The 12,820-nt window shown below is 60.0% G+C and overlaps 1 protein-coding gene across 9 annotated transcripts in view; it reads left to right on the plus strand.

The window, feature by feature from the left end:
- Positions 1 to 12,820, plus strand: part of HS1BP3 (HCLS1 binding protein 3) — a 74,467-nt gene that overhangs the window by 21,474 nt on the left and 40,173 nt on the right. For 6 of the 9 annotated variants that reach the window (XR_012325797.1, XR_012325796.1, XM_033838975.2 and 3 more), the window contains 2 exons: positions 6,347 to 6,510; positions 7,918 to 8,053. Coding sequence is in view for 6 of the 9 variants with exons in the window: in XM_033838975.2 (XP_033694866.1) it covers positions 6,347 to 6,510; positions 7,918 to 8,053 (300 nt within the window). In the remaining 3 variants the exon portion in view is untranslated. Of the gene's footprint in view, positions 1 to 6,346; positions 6,511 to 7,917; positions 8,054 to 8,966; positions 11,050 to 12,041; positions 12,754 to 12,820 lie in introns of those variants that run through there. The other 3 variants (XR_012325795.1, XM_033838969.2, XM_033838974.2) reach the window with 3 other exon arrangements.

Raw genomic sequence — 12,820 nt, forward strand, 5'->3', positions numbered from 1 at the left:
GGTGGCGGCCCTGGGCAGCTTTGCAGAAGGCCGGGGCCCCTGAGCGTGGTTTGAAGGCCACTGGATGGAAAAGCAGGAAAGCCTAGGATGTGTGGTCACCCCAGAGCAGGGCTAGCGGCTGACTGTCCCAGGTTCAAGTCCCGGCTCTGCCACTTAGCAGCCGGTGGGCCCTGGGTGGGTTGCTGAACTTCTCAAAAGCCACAGTTTCTCTCTTTGTAAATTAAAGTCCAGGCCCAGTGATTGTAAGGGTAAAACGGGATGAAGTACAGGAAATTTCCTTTGTATGATGTTAACACTATTTCAGGTTTACTTTGCTCTGAAAAAACCCTTGGGTGTTTAAAGTACACAATTGAAATGGAAAAGGCAGCTTTTCCATTTCCTGTTGTCATGCAGATATCGGCCTCGTGCGTTGTGCACACAAGGGCCTTTGCCTCCCCTCCAGCGTCTTTGTGGTTATAATTGAGGAGCTTCTCCAAGATCACACGGTCTGGGGCGTGGTCCAAGCGGGAGCTGCGTCCTCTTGACTCCTGGCCCAGGACTTACCCCATCACCCCCAGACCGAGACGCCCACCCGTGCCGGGTGCCCACTTCACCGCCCCGGTCCATTTGCTCTCCATGGCGGGTGATGTAGGGGATGGGTGTTCTTCGCCGCAAGGACCACCAGCGTCCACTGGTCACGTCAGCGTTTGGAGTGTCGTTGGGGGTATTGGAATAAACGAAGACCGCCCAGATGAGAACACGCAAAGGCCACTTATTCAGAGCAGGCCATAGCAGGGGACTTAGCCACCATCACCTGCGTTTGGGCAGAGACTCACAGGCAGGCGGGGAGTGGGAAAGATTTCTGGTGGCAGAAGGGGAAGGCTCCGGTCTGCCTGACTGCAGACTATTGGCATGCGAAAGCCAGAGGCCTAACCAGAAGTGGGGCGGCCTGCAGCCTGCGTGTTTGCTTGGGGGAGCATATTTGCCTCTGTCGCTGGGCCTAATAAGCGGGAAGCAGGGTGAAGACGAGGGAAGCTGGCAGTTACCGATCAAGGCCTGGCCACTGGGGCCATAGCTGCAGAGACTGCGGTGTGGCTTCCTGGGCCGGTGGCTGCAGGTTGCGGGTTCTGTTTATATCTGGCCTGGCGGTTGCCTGTTTGTTCATACGGTCTGTCGGGGCCGCCGTGGGTGTGATCAGGGTTGGGAGTTTTGCTTTCAAGCCGGGGGTGGCAGAGCCCCTTCAGCTGGGCCGCCCTGGTTTCTTGGTGCTGCTGCCGTGGTGCTGCTCCCCGCCCCTGTGCAGAGAAGGAGAAATGTCATCCCCCACAAGCTGAGAAGAGAGAGAGGTCCCTGAGGTCCTGGTCCCTCGCGGGGCGGGGAGGGTGCCCAGCGGCCTGGAGAGTCAGGCTGGGGCTGCTGAGGGTGTGACTTGTGGGAAAGGAGCAAATGATGGGCGTCCAGGGCAGCTACCTGGACTGGCCGGTTTACTTTGTAGAGCCCAGAATGGAGGCAGTTGGGATGAAACACAATGTGAGCTAGACGTCCTCAAGCAGCGCCTGTGATCACGGGCCTCTGCTTTGCCCAGCAGCGTACAGGCTCCACTTTGCACCTTCCAGATCATTCCTTGTTCCCACTGAACAGATAAGGAGACACTCAGAGAGTGAAATGACTGGCCTGGGGTCGTACACAGGTTCTCCTGCATCCCCCTCCAGGGGGTCCTCCCTCAGACCGGTCATAATGCCCCCATCCCCGGCCCTGCGGGATGTGGCCCGACTTCCCCTCAGACCCTCCCCCTCCTCCCTCCATGCACCTGCTGTCCAGTTGTTGGGCACTTGAACATACCAAGCCCTTCCCACCTCAGCGTTTTCACAGGGGTCTTCTCTCTGCCTGGAGCACAGCTTTCCCAACCCTGCTCACCCTTCCTCCGGTGCTTTCCTGAATCCCCTGGCCCAGCGAGGCTGGTGTGGGCCCACAGGGTGAACGCCTGTCCTCCATGATTGGCGCGACTCCTGTGATCGGGTCGCGGCGGAAGCCCGTTGCCTAGCGCTGCTGCAAATCACATTGTCCTGGAATGAACATCACAAGTTCATTTACTGGCACTCGGAGAATTTTCACTAATGGGAAAAAAAAAAGAAAGTGAATTTAAGATTAAAAAGTGAAAAGTGCTGTATTTTGAAGCAGGAACGTTACACGCTTGGAAAAGAGTTGATTTCCGTGTCTGATTTAGTATCACCCTGGCTCTGAAGGTAACAGTCATGTTGTCTGTGAGTCTTGGCTTCAGAAGGATCCACCGTCTTCTGGTTAGTCTAGGAGATGCCTCTGCAACTCAAGTGCACTCAGGACCTTGGCCCTTGGTCCCCATCGGGGATCTGTCACAGGGGCAGGTGCATCCGGGAACACTGACACAAGCCCCCTGGGTGGCCGGAGGGGAGGACGTTCTCATGTCAGTCCCTGTCACCAGAGCCGCCTGAGCCCCGTGGAGCAGGGCCGCTCCTTGGCCTATCAGAGCTGTCAGCTGTGGCACCTGCCGCCTGTCACTCATGCGCGCTCCCCGCCCGCCTGCAGGATGTGGCCTGGCCTGGACATCTGTCTTCTATCAGGCACACACAGCAGGAAAGCTGACGTCTGTGCGTGCACACGCGTGTGCACTGCAGGAGCACGGTTCCATGTGCCTGCACCCGTCCAGGGACCTCCCCCCACCGCCCCCCACCCTCGACCTCCTGCAACCCGTGCTGTGCGGGAACCCGCACAAGGTCGGCAGCTGCGGTTCCGTCCATTGCAGACCCCACTGTTTGATGCTCAGTTGCCCCATCCCTGGTGACAGGAGTCTGATCGTACCAGCCTTCCTTTGGAGGAGGGAGAAGGGGGGGCATCCTTTATGGCTCCGTGCAGAGGGTGTGCTGGTGGCGGGCACAGCAGAACTGGGTGGTGTGTCCTGCGGGCACCCGGGTGGATGCGGGTGGGAAGGAGCTGAGGGGGGACAGAGGGGGCGCCAGGACCGTAGCCGTGTGTGCAGTCTGAGCCCACGCTCACACGATGTGTGGGGGAGGGGAGGGAGCGGGCTTGGAGTCAGAGTGGCTCACCTGACATTGAAACGCCTGTCCTGTCCCTGAGTCAGAATCTGGCACCATCCTAAACTTGTCCCTTCTGCCCACGGGTCACTTCAGCAGTCCACATTTATCAGCACTTTGCCTTCTGACGGCCTCCCTGCTCTCATTTTCCCCAGTCCGGGCCCTGGTTGTTCCTCCAGGGACCAGGAGCAAAGCTTCCATTGGGCACTGGGTTCCCGGTGGTGCCCAGTCCCGCAGCCCCTCACAGATTGAGGGTCTCTCTGCCTGTGTCAGTCTTCTGCCCTCAGCCCCACAGGTCACTGCCCTCCTCTACGCCACCTCCCCTAGGAAGCCCTCGGGCTGGGTTGGCTCCTTCCTCGGGGCTCCGGCTATCACAGAATGAGTGCCCTGTGTGGTGATGACGGGTGTATGTCTGTGACCCTGCTCGGCTGTGAGCTTCTGGGGACAGCGCCAGGTCTTCCTCACCTCTGTGCCCTCATCACCCAGCACAGGTTCTTGCCCGTGGGAGGTACTTCCCAAGCGCTGGCACATAGAAGTCACTCCGAGTGAAAGGATGAGCTTTTCTTACGGGAGGGCCGAGGGGCTGCTGGAGAGACCAGCTGGGGTGCCTGCGAGATCCCTGGAGGAGGAGCCGTGGGGTGGAAGGCCTCTGTCTGAGATGATGCTGGCCGCCCCTCTCTCTTCACTCCCTTTCCCCCCATCCGTCTGTCTGTCTGTCCATCCTTGCGCCGCCCCTCCATCCATCTGTTCTTTCGTCTAATATTTATTGAGTGTCTGCTCTGGACCAGGCACACTACTGAGTCCCCAGAATTTGGGGCTAACCAGGACAGGACCCTGGGGCTTTCGGCCATCAAAGCTCCGTGTTTCTTCTTCTTCTTTGTCTCCCCTGGAGACGGGTCGGGGGTAGTCGGGGAGACGGAGGATGGCCCAGGAGGAATGGGGTGGGGTTCAGATGGTGCCTGACTGAGCAGCCCCATGGGCTGTAGAGTCGCTTTATTTCAGTTCGAGACACAGAAGATAAAAAATGTCTCCAGGGAGAAAAACAGGAACATTCATCGGATTTGAGAGGAAAACTCACATAGCAGGAAAGCCAGGCCTAATTTGTGCTCTCCGAACCAGAAGTAGGTGCAAGAAGGGAAATCGTTGAAATCTCTGCCTGGCTCCTCCAGAGATAATTAATCACGTCTGTCCATTCACTTCCTTTGTTCTTCAGACCCTCCCTTCTCTCTGTGCTGCCTCTGATTTCTGGTCGGTGGAAAGCCCCCAGCCCCTGCCCCAGGGGGCCAGTCTGCTGGGGAGGATGTGTGTGTGCCTTCCCCATGGGTGGTTTCAGAGCTGCCGGTTCCGGTTCCGAGCAGGGTGGACCTGCGGACGCTGGCTGCGAGCTCCCTGCTGGGGGCTCCCCGCCCTTCACTGCTGCAGCCCCTGCCGGGTGCAGAGGCACAGCCAGGCAAAGGGCGGCTGCGACGGGTAATTGAGGGGCAGCCTGTGGGACGGAGCCCGCAGGCCCCTGGCTGGTCCAGTGGCTCCCAAACACGGCCGGTCATCAGAGCCCACAGGGACACAAGCGGCTCCCGGCGCCTGCCGCTGGGGTTCTCATTCAGCGGGTCTCGGCTGGCTGTGGCCATCTCCAGCTGGCCTGCCCCGAAGGCCAGGGCCTCGTCGGTACCCGCTTACTAGGGGTCATTAGAGCGGCGCTGGCTCTGCCTGGTCTGTGAGGCAGAAGGGGAAGACATCCCAGGAAAAGCAGGACTCCCTGACTCCTTAAGACGTGTGAGGAAGCGCAGATGAAGTTTCTGGAGGAGCCCAGGCTCCCTTCACCTTGCCCAGCACCACAGGCAGGGCCTGGGGATGACACCACAGCGGAGGTGTGGCCCTGGTGGCCTGTGGCCTGAGCCCATCTGGCTTGTGCCCGAGATGGAGAAAAGTGCAGGGACTGGGGTGCGGCCATTGAGTCCCTGGCCCTGCCTGCCGTGTGGCCTTGAGCAGACACCCAGCTTCTTGAACCACCGTTTCCTCGTCTGCTGAGAGAGATCTTCCCGCTGGGGCCTCGGCCCTGAGCGCCGAGGAGTGTTGGTCCCGCAGCCTTCCAGCAGGTGCAGCCTCACCTTTCCTAGCTTCTCCCCACCTCCACCAGGAGACTGAAATTCTAGCAGACATCTAAATCCAGACCGTGGGAACAGCCATCTCTGAGCGCCCTGGCCTCCTACGCCCAGGGCCGCCCTGCTGCTGTTTCTCTGCTGCTGGTTAATCTGTGCCTTGTTTACGGTGGTATCAGCGCAGTTTGACTGCACAGTATCGCCCGCATGAGCTCAGCTGGTGGCCTCGGTCCAGTGGAACGGCCCTCCAGGCAGACAGGCGCACGGAAGCCCCACTTCCGGTTAGAAGCTTATTTCTGTTGTTTGCAGGAACCTTAAAATGGCTAATTTAGGCACCACCAGCAGGGGTTGGATCACCTTGTTAAAATAAAACCAGGTTTGTTTATTTCCTGGCGCTATACCTTCCAGTGACGTGTGTAGATCTGCGGTCTTCAGCTCCCTGAAGGCTGCCATGTCCGCTGTGTAACCACCACCCGGATCGGGAAATAAAGCCCTCCCGGGGCCCGAAGCTTCCCCGAGTCCCCTCCTGGTTTCCCGCAGCAGTGTCTGGCCCAAAGCAGGACCTTGGCCAGTCGATGAATGAGACGCAAAGGCACCCGAGGGGTGCAGAGGTGACTGGGGCTCTGAGTAGCCAGAGGGGTTTCCCGAAGGAGGCGATGCTGGCTCAGTGGGACTGAAGTGTTTTCTGGAACGACGGAGGTTAGACCGCTCAAGGGAAGGGGGGATGTGTGGGTGGAAACAAGGGAGCATTGCCCAAGGCTGCCTTCTGTTCTTCCCTGGGTCCAGGCCCTGAGGTGTGCAGCCTCACGTGCGTCCATCCCTGTGTCCGAGCGGCTGTCGGTGGCTCTGTGATGAGCCTGGCCCCCGGGGTGCTGAGGTGGTGTGGCCTCGCAGCTCCGGAAGGAGGGCACGGCCTGCGGCCTGTGGCCTGTGGCCTGTCCTGCTGGCCCTTCAGGGCTGGAGTCGTCTGCAGTCAGTCGTGTAGTCCGGACAGCCTCCTGCCTGCCACACACCCCACAGCGGCCGTTCCCTGGGCGCAGGGCTGGGCCGCTTCCGTAGCGGCGCGTCCCCAGCTCACTGTCGCTCCTTGGAAAGCTCCTACGCGACACCGGCTCAAGCCTGCCCGGTGCCTGTGTGGCTGGCCGGCAGGGCTCTTGTGAGAGGTGCTAACCTCGAATTCTGTCTGTGATTCCCCAGCTCCAAGAAGCCCAAGAAACGCCCGGAGGAAGTGGCCGTGAAGCCCAAACCCTCGCCCTGTCTCTCCATCTTTGATGAGGAGGTGGACCCCGACGAGGGGCTCTTTGGCCCGGGCAGGAAGCCCTCTCCCCGGAGCCCCGCAGAGGACGCGCCCCCCAGGGACTGTAAGTAGAGCCCCGGGGGTGTTCCTTTCGCTCTCGGTGTCTCCCGGGTGACCCAGCCAAGCTTTGCGAGTGGCTTTGGACCCACCACACATGAGCAGGACGGCTCATGTGTTAACACGATGCAGATGCAGTCAGTGGAGAGATTTTCTGCTGGAGAAATCTAGTCTCACACCTTGTGTCCCCATAGCCTGGAACGTTCCAGGGCTGTATGTTTATTCTAATCATCCCTCAGAAGCAAAGAGTAGTTTTCTTTGCTGCTTTGAAAAGTGTGGGTCATGACTGGTGTAGAAGTGCCTTTGTTACCTCTGCAGCCAGATGTGGGCACCTGGTGGAGAGTGGACGCTGGCCTGCCTCCGGCCTGCTGGGGCTCTGCATGACTTGGAGTCTAACAAGAGGCTCTGTGTCCCCTGCAGAGACCCCGAGGGAGGGTCCAGTGCAGAGCTGGAACAGGGAAGCTGAGCAGCCCTGGGACTTCCGCACTCGTGCCTGTTCTGACCCTTCCTATCCCCGCCCGCGTTTGCATCCAGAGTAGGGAACTGATGTCACCCATTAATTCAGCCTGCACCAGGCGCCCACTGACGGCCAGGCACTGTGCTGGGGCCGAGAACACCTGGATGAGTGAATCACAGTTCTGGCCTCAGGGCCTCCCTGAGGGAGGTCAGGGACATCTCCTGACCATTAGAGGCTAGCCTGGGCCTGTAACAGGTCTTAGCAGGACGTCCGTGCCTGTGGGGACCCCAGGGAAGGCTTCCTGGGTGAGGGTCAGGTGGAGGAACTGTACCTGAGCTGGATCCTGAAAGGTCAGCGGAGTTTGCCAGGGCTGCTGACGAAGCACATTCCAGGCGGAGAAGCTGCAGTTACCTTTCACGAAGGGCAGCGTTGAGCGGTGGAGACAGCGAGAGGGTGGGGAGTAGACCCCGGCTCCTCGAAGGCAGAGGCTGTGGTCAGAGCCGTGTCTGCTCACCACTGCATCCCAGAGCTGGCAGCCCTGGGCCGGTGGTTGGCGCTCAGTGAGCGCTTGTAGGAAGACTGAGGTGCAGCCCTGGGGGCTGGCCGGGGCCATGGGGAGCCCGGGGTGTGAGCTGAAGAGGCTGTTTCCTCCTAAAAGCAGTGGGGAGGCCGCAAGAACTTGAAACCGGGAGGAGTGCCATCAGGTGGCTCTGGCCCAGCGTGGAGGGAGGCGGGGGCCAGGGCCGCAGGCCCCCGTGAGCACATGTCTCTTGCCCCACGTGGCCCCGTTCCTCTGGTACTTCCGCAATCTGCCTTGCAGACCGAAGTGACAATATTGCTTCCTCTCTCCTGGCTGTGCCAGGAGGTTGGGCCAGACCCTCTCCACCCTGCACCCCGCAGGCAGCCGAGGACAGGCTAGGACTTCTTCTGACCCCTCTGCTGCTTCCTCCTCCGCAGCCCTGAAGCTGTTTGACGATCCTGACCTCGGCGGAGCCGTCCCCCTGGGTGACCCCTTACTGCTGCCAGCTGCCCACGGGGGTGGAGGACCCACGTCCCGCCCAGGCTGCAGGGAGGCCTCCGAGGAGCTGTTCAGGTACCATCTGTCCCCAGTGCTGCTCTACCAGGTCTGAGAGTGGCCTGGACAGAGCCAGGGACCCATCCAGTCTGGGAGCACTTCACCATCCTTGGGCTCCGAGGGAGGGAATCCCGACCCATCAGAGGCAGGAGCCTGTGGGTGGGGGCTGACCAGGAGGCAGCAAGTGGGGTGCGATGAAAGGGTCGGGTGGGGGGCTGTCAGAAGCTCATCAGATTCTAGAAAGACAGGACTGCGTGTATACAAATAGGGTGTGTAAAGAATGAATTATGTAATTGCACGAGCAAGTGTAACTGGCATCAAAGGTTTGGGAACAGATACATAAAACTGACTTGGTAGCACGCAGTGCACGTCGGGGGGGGCAAAGTGCAGACGTTCTGGGCAGTGGCCGGTACCCATCGGCAGGCCGTATGGAGGGGAGAGCGAGGCTTAGCCTGTTACGTGGAGGTCGATTGACAGAACAAGTGCACACCTGACCGCCGCGAGGGGTGTGCCGTGTGTCAAGCAGTATGCTGGGCTCTTTACATGTTATCTTATTTAATCCTCAGGCAGCACCGCCTCCCACCCTCACCCTCCACGTAGGTGCTATTTTCTCCTTTTTACGGAAAATGGAGGGTGGGAGAGGTGACTGGCCCAAGGCCCCCAGCTCCCAGGTGACAGGCGGGGATTGGGACCCAGGTCAGCCTGCCTGTGTCCCGTCGTCCCACCCTTCCAGGACTCTGAGCGCTTGGAGGAGGAGAGGCTGGCAGCTCCGCCTCCCACCCCGGGGCCGGCAGGCTCTCCCTGGGCTTCTGCTCGTGCCGCTGCTTCCTCAGCACGCTGGGCACTGTGCGTCTCTGCGTCGCATCATCTATGTCCCCAGGAGGCAGGCCGAGCCTGGCCGTCTACAGGACTCTGAGCTCTCTCTTTCCAGGAAGAGTTACGTGGCGCTGGACATGCGATCCCGGGAGGCTGTCACCACCCCCCCTCGTTAGCAACCGCGGGCTGTTAGCCTTCCGAGTGCCCGGCGAGCCTGAGTCACAGCGACGGCTCCTTGCCATTACATCTCCCCACGGCCCCTGGCAGCTGTTCACGCTCATCCTGCGTCCTCACCGCTGACACCCAGGCAGCAGTACTCCCTGGGAGAAGCTGGGACTGTTGTTATGTGCTTCGGGGTGACGCTGAGGCCCAGGGAAGCAGGTCAGCCCCGTTGCCAGGACTCAGCATGTCCTAGCGGGGCAGACCCAGTGGGACCTTTGGGCATCGTTTATACTAAATCCATTACACTGGAACTTTCCAGCCCATGTTCTGCGGAACGCCGGTTTGGGGGGTCTGAAAGGTGTTACCTTCAAACGCTTTCTGTGGCCAGATGTCCGGGTTAAGCAGGACTTTCCAAGCCTTTAGTGTGTGGGCACGCGTGGCTCAAGGGCGATGCCAACGCAGCATTTCACGTTCCGGTTGGTCCCTGGGACCCTTTCCTTTGTAAGGCCTCCTACATCCCACAGGGCTCTCTGGCAGTCACTGCCTTAGAGAATGTGAGTCCTATAACCCTGCCTTTGCTCTGCCAGACATCTGGTAAAGAAGGAATTACCCTCTTGAGAGCAGGAACCGTATTTTGTTTTCTTTGTGTGTGTCCTGGGACTATGCAGGTGGTAACCGGGCTTCCTTATGATAAACTTTCTAATATTCATCCATCCATCAGTGCTTTCATCACCCCTTCATTCCACCACTGGCATCTGCCATCCCATCCTGAGGCAGCACGGAGGGGCGCTTGAGCCGGGTTTGGAGGCTGAGAAACCCCCGTTCCCTCTTGCTCTGGGGCCCCAGTTTTGGTCTTTAGTCAAGTTCTGCAGAGACCTGGGGAAGAGGAGTGGCCTCGGTGGTTGACCTCACACCTGCAGGGCCTGGAAGGGAGGGGAGCTGGACCTTGTGTCAGTGCGACCTGTTTTTACCCGTGACTCAGGGAGCCCAGTTGGAAATAGGGTGCTTGGCAAGAGATGCTGTGTGGCCACCTGTATCCCGGGTGTGACTGCCCCACCTTCTGCCTCAGAGCAAATCCAGCTCCTGATTCGCTCCAAAGAGTCATTGCTTTGCCAAGCAGTATAAATCCTGAACTCCGACACAAGCTTTTAGCTGCTGCTTTATTTCCCTAAGGGCCCCTATTTGAGGATAATTCAGTCCCCCAGAGCTTTTCCTGGGTACCCAGCCTCCAGTGGAGGATGCAGGACAAGCCAGCACCTGCCCCAGGGGGGCTCAAGGAAGGGCAGCACTTGGAGGGAGCGGGGACACAGCTGAGCTGAACTTGCCAAGAGGAGCCTGTCCCGGGGTGATGCCTCCTGGGATTGCCTGGAACTCACTCTTTCAAGGCCTGGCTTGGGCCAGTCCCTCCGGGTCTGGAGGGACACCTTTTGCTCACTTCTCTGCCATCCGTGGGAGGCTCTGAATTCTCCCCTTGGGGCCTATGCCACATCACAGGAGGCTGACCGAGGAAGCAGGCAGGGTGACCCACTGCCCCTTCAGTAGCTGCTACCTGGCAGGCAGCCCTTCCCGGGAGGGGCACCTCCACCCTCATGCAGACCTCTGCCAGGCCCCGTGGTGCCGGGAGTTGTTCTGGCCAGAGGTGCCTCCCCTCTGCTCCTGCCTTTACTCAACCGTGCTGCTGTCTGAGCTGGAGCCCGTTCACAGTTAGGGAGACGGAGGACCAGGCAGGTGGGGTGGGCTGAGGCCACTGAAGGAGTAGCAGGATGAGGGAGGGAACCGCACTCTGCCTGCCACACTGCGTGTCTCTGTACACGGGGTTGTAACCCTGTGGGGTGATGCCGCTGTTGCCATTTGGCAGATGGGAAACCAAAGCTTGGAGAGGCCAAGTGGCCTGCGCGAGGCCCCCCGGTCTTCTGCCTGCAGCGCCTCTGCCCTCCTTCCCCTGTCCCCAGCTAGCTGTGGGCCCCAGGCCAGGCCCTTTATCTTTCTGTGCCCCAGTTTTCACATCTGTAAAATGGAGCTAACATCTGCTACCAGACAGTGTCTTGTGATTACTCAATGAATTAACGGATGCGGAGAAGGCCGGCCGTGGTGGGTACCCAGCCCAACGTTGATTGGGTGGGCGGGTCGGGGGGTGGGTTGAATGGGTCTTTTCGCTGTGCATCTGGTCTGCAGGAGTTGAGTCCTTGCACAAGGAGCTGGCAGCAACAGCTCCCTCGGGCAGAGGGCAGAGCGGGGCTGCCTTTCTTTCCTGCTGTCCAGGACTTGGGCTGGTCCTGAGTGACCGTCACACTGCTTCGGCCTTCAGTTCCACCAACAGGCTGTCAGGTTCGGGGCGTGGCGGAGTCTTGGTGGGTGATGGCCGAGGCCGGCTTCAGCCCTCGGTGGGCCGTGTCTAACGAATGCCCGGGTGGCCCACCAGGGGACACTGTGGGCCGGCAGACCCCACCCAACGATGGCTTAGAGCCCCTCATTCATTCTTTTTCTGGCTGAACTTGGCCTGGATGAGAGCCCAGCATCTCAAGTCAGACTTACTGGTTCCAACTCAGGCCGGCCACATGCTTTCACCTCAGGCAGGTGGCTCGGCCTCCTAGGACTTGAGCGTCCGCATCTGCAGGGTGAAGATAGCGCTGTACCTCCCCAAGGGTTGTTGAGGATAGCAAAAGGTCATGGGTCTAAAGTGCGTGGCCCAGAGCAGGAGCTCCGTATGTGGCAGCTGTTACTGTTATTTCTTGAAGGGTTGAGGGAGAAGTCACCTAAAGGAGCCAGCTTGTCTGGAGTGTGGTCACCCGAAAAGCAGTCCTGCAGAGGCTGCCAAGGGGCCGGCTCTGCTCGCGCTGGGCTGCGGGGTTGCAGGGAAGGAGAGCCCTGCCCCTCAGTTCCTCCCCGGGGGCGGATGGGTGGAAGGGCGAGGCTGGGAGGCGGGGGGACCGAGCCCAGTGCCCTGCAGGGGTGCCTGCCTTGGCAGGGGGCACCTTGTCCCTTTTGCAGGAGATTGTGCTCAGGGCTTCTCCCTCTGGTTCTCTAGAGTCGAAGAGGACTTGGACCAGATTCTGAACCTGGGGGCTGAATCCAAACCCCAGCTTCAGCCCCAGCCCCAGCCCAAGCCTCCAGTGGCAGCTAAGCCAGCGCTACTCAGAAAGCCAGCTGTTCCCCCCAGGGCGGGTTCATCTGAGGCTGTGGCCAGGCAGCAGAAGCAGCAGCAGCAGATCCAAGCCATGGACGAGACGGACATCTTACAGTACATCCGGGACCACGACGCGCCTGGCCAGGCTGCCCCCAGCCTCTTCTGACCGCCCCCAAGCCCTGTGCTCTTCCTGAGCCAGCAGACTCTCTCCTGTGGAGGGGCACGTAGTGAGGTGCAGACTTGGACCTGTAGGGCCAGAACCTCTATTCCCAAGGGAGGGAGGGTGGAAGCCGGGTCACAGAACCCCTGTACTGCCTTTTTCCTTTTCCTCAGCCCTGTGGGTTCATGGAATCCTGCAAGATGCAGAGAGCAAGGTCACTATAGGAAGTGGAGCCTAAGTTGTCTCAGCCATGTGGATGTGGAGGGGAGAGCCTGTGGGGATGCCTTGCTAACCAGGAGCCCAGTCCCCAGGATGTCATGAGACTGGGAGCGCGGGGGGCCAGGGAGGCTCCACTTGGGGCGGGAAACTTTGTGCCCACTTGTGCCCACCGTCTCTGCCAGCCCCAGCACGTGCCCACCGGCTCTGCCAGCCCCAGCACGGGAGGGAGGGCTTGGCCAACCTGGGGTTTGGGTGGGAATCTCTAGTCACCATGACTCCTGGAGGCTTGCAGGCCCTGGCA

The sequence above is a fragment of the Tursiops truncatus genome, chromosome 14 (genome assembly GCF_011762595.2).
Source record: "Tursiops truncatus isolate mTurTru1 chromosome 14, mTurTru1.mat.Y, whole genome shotgun sequence".
Classification (NCBI taxonomy): Eukaryota; Metazoa; Chordata; class Mammalia; order Artiodactyla; family Delphinidae; genus Tursiops; species Tursiops truncatus.